At 50.6% G+C, this 19143-nt stretch overlaps 2 protein-coding genes across 2 annotated transcripts in view; one reads left to right on the top strand and one right to left on the bottom strand.

Moving 5' to 3' along the window:
* The window catches only part of PIGS (phosphatidylinositol glycan anchor biosynthesis class S), a 1033024-nt gene that overhangs the window by 830644 nt on the left and 183237 nt on the right, over window positions 1–19143 (top strand). The window lies entirely within an intron of this gene.
* Window positions 1–19143, bottom strand: part of KSR1 (kinase suppressor of ras 1) — a 159913-nt gene that overhangs the window by 11498 nt on the left and 129272 nt on the right. Inside the window, 8 exon segments of the mRNA XM_049772774.1 lie at window positions 449–545; window positions 4652–5031; window positions 5922–5970; window positions 7720–7777; window positions 12224–12392; window positions 14747–14856; window positions 14968–15029; window positions 16765–16848. Of these exon segments, the coding sequence (XP_049628731.1) occupies window positions 449–545; window positions 4652–5031; window positions 5922–5970; window positions 7720–7777; window positions 12224–12392; window positions 14747–14856; window positions 14968–15029; window positions 16765–16848 (1009 nt within the window).

Raw genomic sequence — 19143 nt, 5'->3', positions numbered from 1 at the left:
CTTGTATTTTGTTGGTCTTATATTAGACCTTTATGGATTCTGATGGATGGTTCTTTATGGAAATTTGAAGGGGGATAAGTCTGGATGAATCCATGCCATCCTAACAAACTCTCCCCAAATGCTGGCCCAGATTTGAGGCTCTCACTCAGGTTGCCCTGTTTTCCTCTGTTGTTACATTCCTTTCCCTATTTTACAGTTGATAGAGTCACAGCTCAGAGGTCAAATGATCTGCCCAAAGTCATACAGTCAGTGTGACCAGGTCTTTATGTAATGACCCTAGTCATTACAGTCAAGTTCCTTCCTCGACAACGAAGCTCTGGTCACTAACCCAGTGCTGTTCACTCCAGCTCTCAGGTGCAGACATAGAAAAGACAGCCCAGCCTGAGGGGAGACAGAGCAGCTGCCACCCCCCTACCACAGATAGGCAGTGCCGGGGACACCCCTTTACCTTGATGATCTCCTGAGCGATCTGCCGGGTCTTGTTGATGTCCAGAGATATCTTGGGGTCCCTCACAAACGAGTGCAAAGTTCGCCCCTTGCAGAAGCTGTCAAGAGTGATGGGGTGAGGCAGGTCTGGGGTCATGACAACCTATCCCTACCCCGCTGGATCCTGGGAAAAACAGTGCTATGTCTGGCAGCCTCCAAAGGTCTTCAGTCCCTGAGTCATGAACTCCCAAATCTTTTTTTTTTTTTTTTTTTTTTTTTTGGTTTTTGGGCCACACCCGGCGATGCTCAGGGTTTATTCCTGGCTGTCTGCTCAGAAATAGCTCCTGGCAGGCACGGGGGACCATATGGGACACCGGGATTCGAACCAACCACCTTTGGTCCTGGATCGGCTGCTTGCAAGGCAAACGTCACTGTGCTATCTCTCCGGGCCCATCACTCCCAAATCTTTATGTTTCACTAAGACTGAAGCCCTTTTCTTCCATAGGATGCCCAGAATGTTCCAAAGCATATGTATGCATATGTAACCCTGAGGACAGAGACCTGCACCCCACAAAACTGGAAAACTAGTTCAACAAGGCCTATACACCAAGACCTATTCAGTGAGCTCCAGGTGGAGTAGAGACCCACTCACCTTCCTTGACAGGGAAGAACTTGGCCTTTCACAGCTTCCCTGAGCAACTCAGGGTGAAAGTCTCCCCACAATGAAGATCCTGGCTGCATGGCTTTCTCAAGACAGAAGTCTTTATAATTTTTTTTTTTTGAACCATGCCCATCTCTGCTCAAGGATTATTTCTGGTTCTACACTCAGGAATTCTCTTGGAGGGGCTCAGAGGTCTATATGGGATGCCTGGGTCAGTCTAGTTCAAGGCAAGTACCCTCCTTGCTGTACTATCCTATCCTTCCAGTCCTCACAGAGATTTTATACAATACCAGAGTGCAGGAGGGAGGAAGGTCAGGGCAACTATCAGGGGCTCTTGCTCGTGGACTTGAGTTTGGGGTCTGCCCTGCTCTGAATCCTAAGACCTAGAGTACTATAGGAGCCAGAGAGAATGTGAAGTTTGTGCCATTCCAGGGAGGAGCAGACCTCTGCCATGCATGCTAGCAGCTGGTTCTGAGGAATGTTTCCAGAAGCTGATTGTTGGGGCTTAGAGGGAGGGGCTGGCAGAGGGGCCTGCTCTGTGCTTTTCACCCCCGGCACCTCCTAAAGCACAGAAAATGTGTAAGGAATGGATAGCTTTATGCACTCTCTTCAGGCAAACCTTATCTCTCCCTTCCTCTCTCACTTTTTTTCTTGCTTAAATCATAATCATTCATTGAAAACCTAGGCTGGTGGTTTGGTAGTTGTTTCCCAGATTGAGAGAGGATCCAGTATTGCAGGAAACCCTGGCAATGTCACACTGTCCCAACAGCTCTGGCCGACACAGGGGAAGGAAAGTCATTCCCCGGAGATGGCTAATCTTAGTTCTCTCCCTTCCTCAGACACAGAGCAGGGGGGCCCATCACCTGACACTGGGGTGTAATGGAGCTGTGGATCCCTGCTGGATCCTTAAGAGATCAGGGAGTGGATCCATCTGCTCTCTAGGGAACTCCAAGATCTTCAGGAAGATGGGAGTGAGGAAGGAGAGGATGAGGGCTGTCAGGGTCCCTCATACATCATTCTGTGGTATGGGGGCTACAGTTTGGTCCCCTGAATGTGGTAGGACCTGCTAATCTCCACTTTTGTGGGAATTCTTGGGGGGAAAAAACCATTTCTCATATAGAGATGTGAGAAATATCTCACATATTATTTCATCATATAAAGATGAAAAATATTTTTGATTCATTTGGCAATGCTCAGTATTTATTGCTAGTTCTGTGCTTAAGAATCACTCCTGGGGCCCGGAGAGATAGCACAGTGATGTTTGCTTTGCAAGCAGCCGATCCAGGACCAAAGGTGGTTGGTTCAAATACCGGTGTCCCATATGGTCCCCCGTGCCTGCCAGGAGCTATTTCTGAGCAGACAGCCAGGAGTCACCTCTGAGCACCGCCGGGTGTGGCCCAAAAACCAAAAACCAAAAACCAAAAAAAAAATAAAAAATAAAAAAGAATCACTCCTGGCAGGGACCAGTGTGCCAGGGATTGAACCCAGGTTGACTGTGTGCAAGGCAAATGTCCTACCTGCTGTCCTATCTTTCCTGCCTCAGGAATAAGTCCTGAGTCATAAGTCCAGTGTGAGAAGCACAGGATCCAGCTCCAGGGACCAGAACCTGAAGGCCCTTAAAAGTGGTCCTGGCTAGCAGCACTGCAGTGCTTTTAGTTGGCTCCAGATACCTCTGGTACTTCCTTTCTTCCATCACCTCACACCACATTTCCTGGTCTTAACACACATTCACCCCCCCCCCCCTTTGACACTTGGACAGAAATGCTTCCATTTCATGATCTCTGGACAAATCTGACACCTGGACCACTAAGACAAGAAAATGGTTCATGATGGAGCAACAGTGAATGAACTCACATATCCTGGTGCCCTCTGACCTTTCCTATGGAAATGAGGACAGTCATCATGACAGCAGGCAGGGACAGCTAAGAATGCGTTTGAGAGAAGCCAGAGTGCAATCACATGGCTCTTTCCAATCCTTCTCTTTTCAGACACATCAATGTTGGCAGCTTGAACCTGCCATGGGGAGAGCATTTACACCCCAGAATCTGGTAGGTGCCACCAGCCAGGGCTTCCCCTGCCACCACCAAGAGCTGATGATTAAGACACCTGCCAGTACTCTAGGGGGTCCAACACAGTGCAAAAGTGAAAGCATGGGCTAGGGATATATATGGCTGGGTTTTAGTCCCTGGCTTTGATCCTCAGCACCACAAACAACAGAATGATGAAGATCCCAGATTAAATGGTGCTCAAGTGTAGCAACAAAGGTATGAGCCCATGTGATCTTTGCTGTGTATTTTCACAAAGAGATACACAGGTTAAAAGCAGATCAGTAAAGGGATGGGAAAGATAATACAGGGGGACATGGCTTGCCTTGTAGGTAGCCAAACTGCTTTTGATCCCTGGCACCCCATCAGAGTCCCACAGCACCTCCAAGAGTGATCCCTAAATAGAGAGCCAGGAGTAAGCTCTGAGCACTGCTGAGTGTGCCCTCAAACCAAACCAAACCAAAATAACATATCAGTAAATGCAAACTTCTTTATTCATTTTATTTATCTTTCAGTTTTGTGGCCACACCCTGAGGCATTCATAGTTTACTCCTGGTGGGGCTCAGAGGACTGTATGGAATGCCAGGGATCAAACTCAGGTTGTCAATCTGCAAGGCAAACTCCCTGCCTACTGTTCTATCTCTATCTCTAGCCTTTTATCAATCTTCCTCTCTTGCTGGGCACTGTCAAGATTACTCATAAGGGACCTCACCAGGGACTAAATTCACAGCCTCACACTTGCCCCAGGTACTAACTACCTGGACTACAGAGAAATACTGCAGGCCCCAAATGTTTTTTTGGGGTTTTTTTTGGTTTTTGGTTTTTGGGCCACACCGGGCGGTGCTCAGGGGTGACTCCTGGCTGTCTACTCAGAAATAGCTCCTGGCAGGCACGGGGGACCATATGGGACACCGGGATTCAAACCAACCACCTTTGGTCCTGGATCGGCTGCTTGCAAGGCAAATGCCGCTGTGCTATCTCTCCGGGCCCTTTGTTTTTTTTTTTTTTTTTTCTTTTTTGGTTTTTGGGCCACACCGGGTGGTGCTCAGGGGTGACTCCTGGCTGTCTGCTCAGAAATTGCTCCTGGCAGGCACGGGGGACCATATGGGACACCAGGATTCGAACCAACCACCTTTGGTCCTGGATGGGCTGCTTGCAAGGCAAATGCCGCTGTGCTATCTCTCCGGGCCCTTTGTTTTTTTTTTGTTTGTTTGTTTGTTTGTTTGTTTTTTTGGTGCAGGCCCCAAATGTTTTTAATAGAAGGAATGAGAGGGAACCACAGGTGACTGTGTCTTTGAAAGCAAACACTCTGGTAGGGTGGGAGGAGACTGGTCTTCACTTTTCTTTTCTCTCTGGAACATCTGATGGATTCTTTTTCATTATCAACAGGACTCATGGGGGTAAGAACAGGCCCATTTCTAGTTTTCTTTTTCTTAGTACTTGTCTGCGTGATAATGGACACACCTGCAGGGACCTCCCCATTAATGACAGGGCCCAGGAAGGTGAGGTGCTGGTTTACCTGGTGATGATGGCCAGGTGTGGAGGGTTCATGCAGGCTCCCATAAAGAGCACTACATTCTCATGCCGTGTTTGCCGGTAGTTCATCACCTCCTTCTTGAACAGTTTCAGGTGGTCTTGGTTGTGGCCATCCATCTCCAGCAGGCGGATGGCCACCTCGCCGTGCCAGCGGCCGCGGTGCACCCGGCCCCAGCGGCCCTGACCAATGGGCTCGCCTAGCTCCACCTGCTCAAAGGGGATGTCCCATTCCTGCAGGTACACACTGGTCTGGCTGGCCTTGCGAGAGATGGGGCCACGCCAGGCTCTCCGGGAGCTCGGTAGGTCGTCCACCTCATCCTCATCATCCTCGGCCTCTGATTTACCAGTCTCGGGTTCCTCATGCTGGAAGGAGAAATAGAGTCTGAAAATGGGGAAGTGCATCAAGGCTTGGCTCCCCCTGCCCAGAATCCCAGGTGGGATTTTTGTTTGCTTGTCTTGGGCCTTGGGCCTGGAGGTGGTTAAGGCTTACTCCTGGTTCTGCGTTCAGGGATTATTCCTTGCAGTATTCAGGGGATCATATGTGATGCCAGATCAAACCTGGGTTGGCTGTGTGCAAGTCAAATGTCCCACTGTACTAATGCTCCATTCCTACGTGGCTGATGCTGGAGCCTGGGGGGAAGGGTTACCCCAGCAGAATACATAGAGGATGGCAGGGAGCGAAGGACCACAGGCATGAATCAACTCCACCCCAGACTGTGCTTGCTTAGCCCTGCAGCCCTTTTCCCATGCATGCCCTGAGCACCGTCAACCTTAAGAAGAATGTGGCAACCCCTGGCATGCAGAACTTTCAATCATATTCACCCTTTGGGAGCTTGTCTGCTTGAACACAGGGCTTCTGGCTCTCCAACTTTTTCTAAACCTCGCTGCAATGAACAGAGTCAAGCACAGGAGAGGCATTTGGGTTCAAGGACCACGTCCTGATAGGGTGCTTGGATCTAGCTAGGGCCAGAATCCTTGAGAAGCGAGAGGCAATTGATCAAAGTTTGGCCTCATCTGGGACTGAGGGACTGAGGGTGCCTGGGACTTAGAATGGAGAAGAGAATAGTGGGAATGAAATACTGGCTCAAATTTCAAATAGCCAAGTCCATGGCAGCTGGTTCTGTGAACAGCATGTGCTCCCAGAGTGCTGCAGCGGGTACTGGGAGCCAAGCTCCAGGTATGGGCGTCCCCACCGTGGCACGTGCTGAAACTAGAGGGAAGGCCTTTCTCTCCCACCTCGCATGCCACCTCACCTCCGCTTCCTGGTCTTCTAACACGTCTGTCTGCATCTGGTTGTCGGGCCTAGGAAAACAGAATTGATTAAAGGGAACACCCTAAGGATGGGTAGGGGCACCCTGGGTAAATTTTTTTTTTTTTTTGGGTTTTTGGGCCACACCCGGTGACGCTCAGGGGTTACTCCTGGCTATGCGCTCAGAAGTTGCTCCTGGCTTGGGGGACCATATGGGACACTGGGGGATTGAACCGCGGTCCATCCAAGGCTAGTGCAGGCAAGGCAGGCACCTTACCTCTAGCGCCACTACCCGGCCCCACCCTGGGTAAATTTGACAAAGGGCCTAAAGCCTTCCTTTGCCTCATTTGGCCCTGGATAAGACAGCTGGGGAGTGAGGGAGCAGAGAGAAGGTGGAGTATGGATCTGCTGATCCTTGAGGGTCCTTTCTGCAAACCTAGGGAATGGGGCATGAGGCATGTGCAAATACAACTGAGATCTACAAATTCAATCTCAGATCTGTCATTCAGGCATATACAGGCTCATGTACCAACAGCCTGAAATCTGAGAACTGGCCACAGCACTTCTAAGCTGTGTAACATCATGCCATTTTCTTTTAATTTTAAGTTAACTTTTAATGGGGCCACCAACAACTGTGCTCAGGGACGCAGCGTTGCCCCCTGCAGTGCTTGAGCTAATGAGCCCGATGATCAGTGCTGGGGTCCAGTGGGGGTACTAAGACCAGCAGTGCTTGGGGAGCTCACTAGGGTCATACCCAGCAATGCTTAGGGGACCATGTGGTGCTGCAGACAGAACTCAAGACTTCACACATGTTAGGCATATGCTCTTCAACTTGAATCATCTCTTCCCAACCCATTATGCAACTTATTTTCTGTGTGTATATGTGTGCTTTGGGGGATCAAAGCTGGCAATGCTCAGAAAGACCATGCAGTGCCTGGGATCAGCTGAATGCAATCCTTGTGCTTTCTCTCTGGCCCATCATTCAATTTCTTGATTTATTTTTATTTTTTGTTTGTTTTCTTGTTTTGGTTTTTGGGCTACACTGATGGTATTCAGGGGTTACTCCTGGCTTTGTACTCAGAAATCACTCCTAGCAGGTTCTGGGGACTATACAGGATGCTGGGGATCGAAACTAGGTCAGCTGCATGCCCTACCCACTGTGTGCCCTGTGTTGTTTTCTTTTGTGGGAGAGATATTTCTCAGCCATACCTGACAGTGCTCAGGGGTTACTCCTGGCTCTGGTCTGAGGACCATGTGGTGCTGGGGACTGGATTAACCTCAGCCTCGTACAAGGCGATCACCTTAACTCCTGTTCTATCTCTGGGACATAATGAAGGGTGTGTGTATGTTGGGCTCTGTCCAGCAGTGTTCACCATTTTGTAATTCCTTAACTTCCCTAAGTTGATGATTCTGAGGCTGACCCTGCTCCACCTGAGGACTGTCTGACAGAGAACCACAACCCAGTGCTCAGTAGGCCTAATGTAGGGTAAGAGCCCGTGCTCAGGAGCTATTTTTGGCAGCTTCCCAACTTTTCGTGCTCTTTTTCCATCCTTTTGGGATCAACAGACTGCTTCCAGCTTCTCCACCCTCCTCCCCTGCACTTTCACACAGAAAGGAGCAAATTTAAACCATCTGAGGCCTGAGGGCCATAGAATGAGTAAGTATGAGGAACATCCCAGGGTAGCTGGAGAAAGGGGTGAGATAGATGAACAGGCTGATAATGCCCAGAGGTAGATCAGCTGTTTCTTCAACAGGAGCCCCTGGAGGAGGAGGGGGAGGGGGATACAGCCTCAGGTATCTACCTGGTGTTGTCCGATGGTGTGTCAGGGCCTGGGGCTGCTTGTGGAAACGCAGAAATGTCTAGAAGAAACAAAAAAGCAAAACAAAAGATGAGACTTCCCTTCCCACTCCTCTCCAGGTTCAGTTGGGAGAGCCCACTCCATAGGCAGCGGGCTCCCCTTGAACAACTTCGGAAAGTGACAAAGGCGGTTGAGGCCTGTCTACCTGAGCAGACTGAGGTGCCTGTTCCTAAAATCCACCATATCCATGTCCTTGGTATCGTGTCATGATTAATTATGATCTCTTCCCATGGCCACACATGAGCCCATAGTCAGAGCTGGCCACATCCTCCTTCACAGCTTACAACAGCTCCTCAAGGCCACTCATGTTTCTAGACCCTGAGAGCCTCGCACCACTGCTGGCAATTCTGAAGATCATACCACCTCAACCTCTAGGTTTGGGGGTGTGGGGAAGGGACAAATTCAGTCTGTACGCTGGGCAACTGGGACTGGCTGACCTCTGAGTCTCCAGCTTCCTGGTTTACACTGCAGTCCCACATCCAGGAAGTTGGATGCTGGGAGACCAGTGTGTGGCTGGGAAATACCCTCATGACTTGCTGAACTTTCTGTTCTCTCTGATCCTCTCTAACTGTATGCAGAGGATGGAAGATCTAAAAAGCTTCTTCCTCCCTCTTTTCCTTCCTGTTTTCAGAAGATAGAGTCCAGGGGTGATTTGGATTTTGGCTTTAAGAGGCCTGTTTTTGTTTTCCAGGAGACAAAGAGTGTGCCACTCTGTTCCCCTTAGGGTCTGCTCCAAATCCTGACAGAAGGGGATCTGAACAAGCACCCTCACATCTTTACTCCTCTCAGGCCAGCAGAACCTCCTGGAGGCTTCAGCCTTCAGCAAATGCACAAGTGCATTCAATTTCCAGGCCAGACTTCTAGGAGATCCCAAGCCCTGGAACCCTGAGCTAAAAGCCTTCTTGGGTATCATGACATAATGGTCACAGACTACCAAGGACAGACATTTATCCCCCAGCTCTGTTTTAAGGCTTCCACAAAGAAATATGGCAAAAAGTGTGTTTGTATGTGTGTATAAGAGAGAAAAAGAGACAGTTACAGATAAATCAGGGGAGAAACAGCAACTCAGGTAGAAGGGTAAAATATCTCAAATATCTCAATTTCATAAAGATGGTTAAACATTAATTTGAACTCTGCTCCAAGATATGTATATATTTGATTAAAAAAAAAAAACCACATTTTTTTTCTCTCCCTCATCCTCTACCATATCTTCAGAAAAAGATGCAATCTTCTGGAAGAGGTAATTTTCCAGTGCTTTGAGACAAGTCCCTGGAATTTTTACTACAGCTCCTAATCAAGGGGTCTTAAGGAGGCAGCTTCAAAGTTTGGGTGGAGTAGGCCGTGTCTCTGACCACTGCCAAATCCCACCACCACCACCACTTTACACAGCTACATGGTTGGTCACGGAACACGAAGGCCTTCTCTGAAGAGCTGAAGCTGGGTGTATGAAAGCTATAGATTTGATAAAAATTTATGGTATCTTCAGACATTTAAACTAAAAAATTCATTTCTGCAGTTGCAGTTTTTCCTTTAAACTTTGCACCAGGGTGGGCATTTCCAGCAACAACCAGTAGATAGCGCTGAGCAGTAAGGCTTGGAAAGTGCAGGCTTCACTTGCTATCAGAAGGGGGCGCAGTTTCCCTGCCATTGTGCAGTGTGGAAGGTAGAATGATAGATGCTCATAAGGATGAGCATAGGTTCTTTCCCTCATATTGCAAATATGGTTTGTCAACTTCTGGCTGCGTGACCTTGAAGAAACTGCAGTTTCCTTATAAAAGTTTCCCTCCCAGTAAGGTGCCACCATAGGCAGATATGAGACTCCAGCTAGGGAGAGGGCCATGCAGAGGACTCACCTGGAAAGATAAACTTCTGCCTATGATAAATGAAGGAGCAGCTCTAAACAGAAGAGGAGGTGAATCACACACACAGAATACGAGAGAGACGTAGGGCTGCAGACTTGGGCTTTGGAGACAAGGTGATGGCTATGGGGCTGAGGCCACCCTATTGGCTCACATGAGTATGGCCTTGAAGGAACCATCCACAGAGGAAGAAGAAAAAGAACTGGAGAATAAGGATGCTGGGACTCATTCCAGATCCCCCCCCTGGCCCAAGGGAAAGTATTTGAGAGCCTGGAGGACAAATGCAAGGGGGAGTAGACTCTGAGAAGAGTTAGAGTAGACTCTGAGAACCCTTCAGTAACACCATAGAGAATGGATCCTTCTCCTGCAGGCAGTGGGCCCTTCTGCAGTTACCTGCAGAGGTGCTAAGGGTTCACTGAGTGCCTCCACCAATCACCACCAGAGAAAGAAATCCTTTCTTTAAGGAGATAAAATAGGGCCTGATAAAGAACTCAGTGGGCTGGAGCACATTTTTGCATGGGGGAGGCCTAGGATCATCCAGAGCACCACATGGTTCTAAGAGCACTATAGTAGGGAGCACCTCTGAGCACCACACAGTGTGGTGGTTCAACCTTCACCTAAAAGGGACCTACTGGGGGGACCCTAGCACTGTTACACATCCTGAGTTGTCCTCCTTCATGGGTTCCCAGTTTATCCTCAGAGATATTCAAAAAGAACAAATGTATCTCTGTATATCTCAGTGTATCTCTTACACTGAAATGTGTGGACAGTATAAGGGGCCATGGTGGTTAAGGTGAGTCTGGCTACCCTGGACTCCAGGCAATGACTGCAGGGAGCATTCTGGGTAGGGCACAGCAAGGCTCCTGACCGGGACATCAGGGAGCAGAGAGAACTGGGCTGACGTGCAAATAGGACGTTTCTATGACCGTTGTGTCCAACACAGGCCCTGTGTGGGAGGGAGGGAGGGAGGGAGGGAGGGAGGGAGGGAAGGAAGGAAGGAAGGAAGGAAGGAAGGAAGGAAGGAAGGAAGGAAGGAAGGAAGGAAGGAAGGAAGGAAGGAAGGAAGAAGGGAGGGAGGAAGGAAGGAAGGAAGAAGGGAGGGAGGAAGGATGGGAGGGAGGGAGGAAGGAAGGAAGGGAGGATGAGAGGAAGGGAGGGAGGAAGGGAAAGAGGAGGGAGGGAGGGAGAGGGAGGGAGGGAGAGAGGGAGGAAAAAAGGTAACCCAAGCTGGGAGGAGCAACAAAGGCACAGTTTCCAAGGTGGCTAAGGGTGAAGCAGGAGAGAAGAGGGGAGGGGACACATTAAGGGCAGGAATACACTCAGCTATTGCGCAGTCATGAAGAGGAACAGAAAAGGGAAGAACTGACAAAATCTTTGTCTCTGATCATTCCAAAAGGGGACCTGGAGCCCTGAGTCCTCAAAGAGAGGCTGCTATGTCTCCAGTGGGGGAACCCCAGCACAGGAAGACCTGTGTTCCCCCCAGTGACAGGCAGGGTCTGACCAGGCCTGAAAAAACCAGTGGTCTATACCTGAAGCTAGGTACCCGAGTCATCTTTTCTTCCTCCTTGCTACCACCTGTAACAAACCCAGGGCAGACCAGCTGTGCAAAGCTGCCAGGGAGGCAGAGAGCAAGGGTCATTCTCAAAATGAGTAAGCAGGTCTCCCTTTGTTTCAGTGGTTAGAGGGCACCCCTGTGTTGATGTAACAGCAATTGGATTTGGACATGCCCCTTGGACACTCCCCACCCATAATGGCAGTTGGACTGGCACTGCAATGGACAGACACGCCCCCTGCACAACAGGTATAAAAAGTAAAAGTTTGACAGTTGGAAGTGGGCCCAGGGTGAAAAACAGAGCAGGCCCTGCCGGCCCATGGGGTACCAGAGATAAAGCATCGACAAGATGCTGCCTGCACTGTATCTATCCCTTATTCTCTGTTCTCTCTCTCAAACCTGGACCTAAAGGCCTCTCCCAGCAGCTCTGGCCCGTGAATTACATCTACCTACCTCTCAGAAACCCCTGGGCAGCAGCAGACTTCAGACAGGAATAAGAGGATATTTAGTTTCTACCCCTTCCCACTCCCAATCCTCCACCCTCCTGGTGCACAGGGGCTGATCTGTGAAGTCAGATCAGCTGGGCTCAGGTCTGCTCCAACCCGTGTCCCCTCTGGTGTCCTCATTCTCCACCAGAAATAAAAGGCATGGGGCGCGTGCTCTTCCCCCAAAGCTCCCTTTAGGGGTAGGAACAGAGCCCCAATTCCCCTTGGCTCCTGTGGGGAGCTTGGAGCAGGCCAAGTAAGACATGCCAGGAGAGGGGCCTGGAGCACAAGGGCAGAATCAGGAGTCTGTAGGGTGCCCAGCCTCATGTACACCTTAATTGGATCCTGGCTCGGTGGCTCCAAGCTGGATAGCTGACAGAGTGTGTGTCTACTCCCAACCCGTCTCTGTTTGTATGCTGAGAGCATGTACTATCTCACACGGTAATAGGCACACACACACAGACTGACTCAACTTAGCAAAGCCTGTGGAGAGGTGTTGATAAGGGGTGCATCTCACCCCCAGAGCTTGGGGAAAGCACAAAGTGCAATACCTGGGAAGTTGAAGCGATTGTCCCGCTGACCGGGTGAGGGGTTGGGGGGCGTAGAGGCGCTGGTTGGGTTGGACAAGGTTGGATAGGGTGCCGGAGAGGAGGGCGTGGAGGATGTGGTGGATGATGGGTTGCTGCTGGAGTCCAGGTGGTTCATGGCCGGTGAGTGCTCCTGTAGGCAGATAGCCCCACATTACCCATGGCCGAAGCCCTTCCTCCCCATCTGACACCAGGCGTCCCCACACCTGACCATCCCCAGAGACCCTCACCCACATCCTTCCCTTCCAGCCTTTACCACTCGCAGCCCCCTTTTGCCCTAGAAATACAACAGAGCAGAGTGAAGTTTGCCAGAGATGTCCCAGAGTGATGACAGGGTTGATTTTGAATTAAGTTTTGGGTGTTTCTACTGTTGCCAAACTTTTCATATACCCCCACTCTGTGAGGCACCCCCCCCCCATTTGGGCTCAGGGCCTTCCATGTAAGTAGAGAATAAGTGAAAGTCCAAGGGCCCCCTGTGTAGCTCTCCCTGCCCTGAGCTTGGGGACCAAGCTTCCCCCAATGCCCCACAGCACCCAGCACTCCCCCAGGCCCTGCAACCATATGAACCTGCCAGTACTACTCAGGGGTACTGAAGACCCCCATACACACACCTTACAGGAACAGTGGCTGCTCATGGCACCCTAGGGGTGTGACTAGAAATTGGCCACATAGCTGGTTCAGTAACAAATCTGGTTGCATTCTGATCTGTGCTTTTTTGCAGTATGGTACACATGAGGTAACTAACCATTGTTCTCACCAGTCTCCTACAAACCAGTGGCTTGGGTCCCAGCAAGGGCACAAGACCATCTGAAAGACTCTAGGGGACTGAGTCTTTACTGACCCCAGGCTGACCTGTGTCCCCCAGGTTCTTTAATGTATTGTAGGTAGACTACACAAATGCCTTCTGAGGGAGAGGGTCATACCAGAGGTGCTCAGGGCTCACTCTTGGCTCTGCACTCAGGCATCACTCCTGCCAGGGCTCAGGAGTACCATAGGTGTTGTCAGGGACTGAACCTAGGTCAGCTGTGTGCAAGCAAGGCATGTGTCCAGGAGACCAGAGAGTTGCTGTGTGTGTGTGTGTGTGTGTGTGTGGTGAGGGAAATGATGGGTGCAGAGACGAGCAAGGACTGTGTGTGTGTGTGTGTGTGTGTGTGTGTGTGTGTGTGTGTGTGTGGTGAGGGAAATGATGGGTGCAGAGACGAGCAAGGACTGTGTGTGTGTGTGTGTGTGTGTGTGTGTGTGTGGTGAGGGAAATGATGGGTGCAGAGACTTGAGCAAGAACTGGGCAGTAACATCAGTCTACGCCTGGCACTTGGAGAACTTAGAAAACGGCTCCATGGGGACCTAGCAGGCTGTGGTATGATGCTCAGGATCAGTGACAGGATACAGACACCCCACCCACCCCCAACTAGTCTGGGAAGGACCAGCAGCTGCATAACCAAGGCTGACAGAGGAAGCCCTGAACAGGCAGGTAGGGAGGATGGGACAGGAGGATGGGACAGGAGGGTGTGAAGGGCACCAGGGTGTGTGAGTGGGGTGTGATTAGGGGCACTGGGAGCTGATACAAAGACTGTTGGTGGGGCAGAGCGAGCTGGTCCTCTGCCTTGGTGGTACAATAGGGAAGCTGAGCAGGACATCATCTCTGAATAGAGAAGGAGTCGGGGCTCAGCAGGTCACAGTAGTGCAAGGGAAGAGGAACTCAAGCCCAGGCTATAAACCTGCTCTCTGCCCAGGGGCAGTGGCACCATCAGAGAGACTGTGCCAACATGTAGAGAAAAGGAGAAACACATGGGCTCAAGGGAGGGAGGGGGACACAGCTGGTCTGACAGGTGGCACACAAGGCTGCATCTTCAGGTGCCCACTATGAACTGGCCCCACTGCTACCTCCCTTCTCTCTTCCCAGCATCCCCCAGGGTGGCTAACCCATGAAGAGCAGTAGGCCTGGGTGTGACTGAGGCTGGGACAGGAAAAGTCACTGATAGGGCCTAGGATGGGTGGCTGTTGGACACTTGCCTGCAGGGGCAGAGAAGTCATTTGGTCCCAGCTAGAAGGCGAAACACAGTCCTATGTTGCTATGGAGAAATGTGGGTTGCTCTGTGATAAGGGTCAGATGGGATAGGGGGCTAGGTGCTACACCCTGCTGGGGACTCAGTTTCCTCAGTTGACACATGGAGGCAAGATTTGAAGGAGCCCTGCAAAACCGCTGCAAGGGACCAATCAATGAAATATTCACGGAAAAATTACCCAACTTGGAGCTGGTGCTCAGGAATAAATAAGCTCAAAGAAGGGGAGCAGACAGAAGGGGGGGGGGGTAGGCTAAAGCTAGGACAAGCATGGCTCCAGAGAGATTTCCCAGGGCCAACCTCTCTGCTGGAACACACAAGGAGGTAGCAAGCATCCCGCTGGCTCTCCACATTAGGGGAAGGAGCTGGGGGTAAGAGGGTCTCCTGGCAACAGCACTTCCCAGCTGGCCCCTGCCTGCCCTACCTTCTTTGTCAGTGCTTTGGGGAGAGTTTCAAAGCGGAGATCATTTTTTAGGTCCACCGGGTTGTTGATGTCTGAGGGGACGGACTCTGTCCTCCAAATCTTTTGGACTGCTTGGAAAGAAGCAGGGAGGAACCATTAGCAGGGCTGGGGTCCAGTAGGATGATAACCCCCTGCCCCTTCCCAGTGCCAAGGGTAACAGAGCGGAAGGGCAGGAGACTCACGTGGCGTAAAGGAGATTCGGCAGGCAGGAGCTTCTTTTGTACACTTGTTGTGACATTTCAACCTGTGAAGGAAGACAGGGTCTGCCACGGGGGTAACTGCCACAGCAACACCAGGCAGCCCTGCCTAACTTCACTTCCCCTACTTTCATTTGTTGTGCATTAGTGTGGTTTGGGGGTCACACAAGGAGGTGCCCAGGACTCACCTAACCCTGGCTCTGCACTCAGGGATCCCTCCTGGTGGGGCTCTGGGAGATCATATTTGCTGGGGATTGGACCTGGGTTAGCCACATACAAGGCCTAAACTCCGGACTATCTCTGCAGTTTCATGCCCTCAACTTTCTCATTAAGCACAGGCTAAGGGCAAGGCCTCATCTCATATACAGGTCTACAGTGACTGGTTGGTCAGCAGCCACCATCCTCCTGCCCAGATCTATCTATTCAGTTCCTCACCTTCATAGGGACTGACTCTGAGTCTCCCCCCTGAACTTGTGGGTCAGCTATTGAGCTCTCTTTTCTTCAGGGGAGATGATTCTTCACCACATGAAGGATGCTAAGGCAGATGAGAACTCCCCAAAGAGATGTGTTAGAAGAGAATGTTTGTGTGACCACAGGATTGAGGGGTGCCTGAAGAAGTCCCTCCCCCTGCATTCTAGCAGAGAGTCAGTTGAACAAGGGGAGGTGGGTTCTGCCCACTAACTGCACAGTTGTGGGGTTCTCACATCAACTAAAAAGCTCTGCCAGAGGGGGATGGAGAGATAGCATAGCAGTAGGACATTTGCCTTGCATGCAGTTGACAGTGGTTCAAATCCTGGTATCCCATAAGGTCCGCCATGCTGGCCAGGAGCAATTTCTGAGCACAGAGCCAGGAGTAACCCCTGAGCACTGCTGGGTGTGACCCCCCCAGCCCCCCAAAATAAAAAAAAACTCTGCCAGCATTTTCTTAAAGAAACCCAGAGAGCACAGGCTGAACTCATTGTGCTCTCCATATGAGAAGGCATCAACGCCACCACCAAATGGTCAAAAACCACTGCCCTACAGGCTAGCGAGGAGGTTTTGACAGCTCCTGGGAGTCAGGAGAGGCATCAGGAAAACCTCATCCACCTAATCGGCACACAGAGACCTGGTACCAGAATGGCCAGAGCCCAAATCCTTCCAGTGCTTTGGCACCTGCCAGTTGGGAATCTTAACAGATAAAGACTGGATTTGCCTTTCCAGGAATAAACATAACCCAGAACTGACAAGCACACTGCTCTAGGTTATTCATTTCTGCTGAGGCCAAGGGCCTGAACACAGATTCAAGGTTCACTTTCTATAAGGGGGAGTGATGGTTTTTTCCCCTCACTATTCCCATGACCTCTTCCCAATCAGAAACCGTAATGGCAGGAAAAAGACAGAGCTCGGCTCTGCAGAGCATCTAGACTCGCCCATTCTTAGAACCACCTGTGTTGACCACTGTCTGCAGGTGTGTGGAAACAGAAGATGAAACTGCAGGACACCTACGTTAACCTCCCAGTCCCCTCAGCCCTTGTCCAAGACATTCTCCAGGTCTGTGAATCACTTTCCTCTTTGGTCTACCTTGCAAACATCTATGCATGCTTCAAAGACCACTTCGATGAGCCCTTTTGGAAGTGTCTTACTTGATGCCTCCTCAATCCCCCTACAGGTGCTGATCCTCCCTGGCAGGCTGAAGGGAGCTGAATTCCCAGGCCTGGAGTCCTTGGACCCTGTGGGTAGGGACTGAGTTTGGGGGTAGGAATGTTGCTGCTCAAGCACAAGTGGGAATCATGCTGGCCTCACCTGCAGTGTTTGCACTTCACTCCGAACATCATACTCTTCTGGCACACCTGGCAGGCCTGGGACAGCCAGGACTTGGTGGAGAACCTGGAGGGAAAGAGGCTCACATGGACCAGAGACCAGAGGCTAGATGGCAAAGAGACCCTCAACCAGCCACAGGCACCCTCTGGGAGGCAGCCAGAGTCATGGCTCCCCTTCAGCTTCCCTTTACTCCTTCTTTCTCAACTACAAAAACCTAATTGTCTAGAGCCCTGTGCTCATGTAGCCACTGCTGCCAGCTCTCTGGCAGGTCATTTGGCAACAGCAATGACAAATGTGTCTACACTTTGATCCAACAATTCCAATCCTCAGAATTTATGTACCAGACACTCTTCCCTTGGGAGCCAAACTATTGCAAATCAGGTTAACCCCATGTCTAATGTCTGGGCAGTAGAAGATGAGGCAGATAACTGAGGGATGTGGAGGCCACACACATGCCTCAACACCCCTCACCCAGAAAAATGAGGATACTCGTAAAAATATGGTGCAATTCCCAAATGACAGTGTCAACTGAAAAAGAAAGAAAGGCACGGAGAAAGTATGAGTCTACGTACGGGAAGTTCAACAAAGGAAATTCCAATCCCCATAGCTGACTGAACTGAACAGTCTCCTCTGGGCCCTATGGTTTGTGAAGGGCCAAAGATAAGTTCCTGGGAGCCAGGATGATCTGAGACTTCAGCCCTTGTGGTGCATTGGAACTTTCACATACGTAAAAGTTCACGTGTGTGCTTAGCTCTAGATACAGCACAGCTCCGTTAAAAAAAAAATCTAGAAGCATGTGTATAATATATGCACTATTTGTGTGAAAATTTTAAAAAAGGAGGCGGAAATATACATATGTATTTGCTGGTATAAAAATATCTCTGGAAGGATCCACAAGAAACTGCTAAGCGCTGCCTACGGGAATTGGGGCTAGAGCAATGGCAAGAGGCAGGAAGCGGCCTCTATCTGTCCTTCCTGAATATTCTGAATGTACTTTCAATCCAAGGAATCAAAGCGACAAGGACAAAACCCACAAAAGATAGAGTGGGAAGAGGAAAGGTGTCTGCATGTCCCAGCCCAGGGAGAAGCCTAAGGGCAGAAGAAAAATCACATTTGTAATTTTTTTTTTTAAAAGCACAGTATGTCTTAGTAACAACAGAACAAACAGCAACAGTTTTTGGGAACGGTTTGTAAACATTAGCTCACTTGGTTCTTATAACTGGCCCTGAGAATAAGGTAGGTCCAGGACTTAGTGCAGAAGTAAGAAAAGCAGCTCAGAAAGGCTAGGTAACTTTTCTGAGGTCACACAGAAAGAACAGTGAACAGCAGGGGTTAGAAGCAATCAGCTCAATGATCTTGGGGAGAGATCTCTGGGGACAGAGCCGAGGATCAGGTGGGGCTGGATTTAGGCTACACCACCTTCACCAGGATATGTGGGGCACCAGCCATGTGCCCCATAGCTGTGAATAGAAGGCAGCACCAAATCTCATTGATTCCACCCAGTCCCAAGCACTCCTAGGGTCCATTATAGCACCCATGGCTGCAGGAACTCTGCTGGCTGGGCCCCACACTCTCCTACTCTGGGTTTGCCTCTCCTGTCCTGTCACCTCCAGAGCCCAGTCACCAAAACCAGCAACGGGGAAATCCTAGAACCAGGGGGAGCAGTGTGCTCTGAGCTAGAGAAAGGGATGCGGCGAGACAGAGGAGTCCAGATCTGCCCTATACCCTGTGCATGTAGTGGGAGGCTGGATCCAAGGATTGCAAACTCCAGAGCACATCAGGGTGACAACCCCCTCTTTGGGACAGCAGCAGGAACAACTGGCTGCAGGGGCAAGAGACTGAATCTGGGAAATGCCCATTGAACCCTGAAACCATGTTCTGGGGAGGGCTGGGGAGACCCAAAGGTCAGAGCCAATGGGGAAGCAGCATATGTGACTGGGGCAGAAGATGAAGCTGGGGACTCTGCCTGCTACCACCTGAGGGGGGAGGGGTGAGTTCCTATACCGCCATGTCCAGCTCCCCAGTTCTCCCAATCCTGGGGAGCCACACAGGTACTGTGGCTTCAGCCAAGGGAGTCCCCAAACCTTCATTCTGGTGCCTTCTCCTGGCTGCTCATGGTGGCGGGACCAGCCTTCCTTAGATTCTAGGGAATGGGCTTGACAGGCTCCATGTAGAGAACGTGGGTATCAGCCAGTGGACTCAGGACTGCCCTAGAGCATTTGGTGTGCATGCCCCTCACTCAGCCTTTCTTGGGGTGCTGGGGTGAGAGTCCTAGGCCCCATGACAAAGGCCCCATGTGAGCTCATAGCATTGTTGACTAGAACTGCTGGAGTATAGGCACCCCAAGACACTGTCCTGCTG

The sequence above is a fragment of the Suncus etruscus genome, chromosome 1 (assembly GCF_024139225.1).
Source record: "Suncus etruscus isolate mSunEtr1 chromosome 1, mSunEtr1.pri.cur, whole genome shotgun sequence".
NCBI lineage: Eukaryota > Metazoa > Chordata > Mammalia > Eulipotyphla > Soricidae > Suncus > Suncus etruscus.
This window is presented reverse-complemented; position numbering and strand designations above follow the sequence as displayed.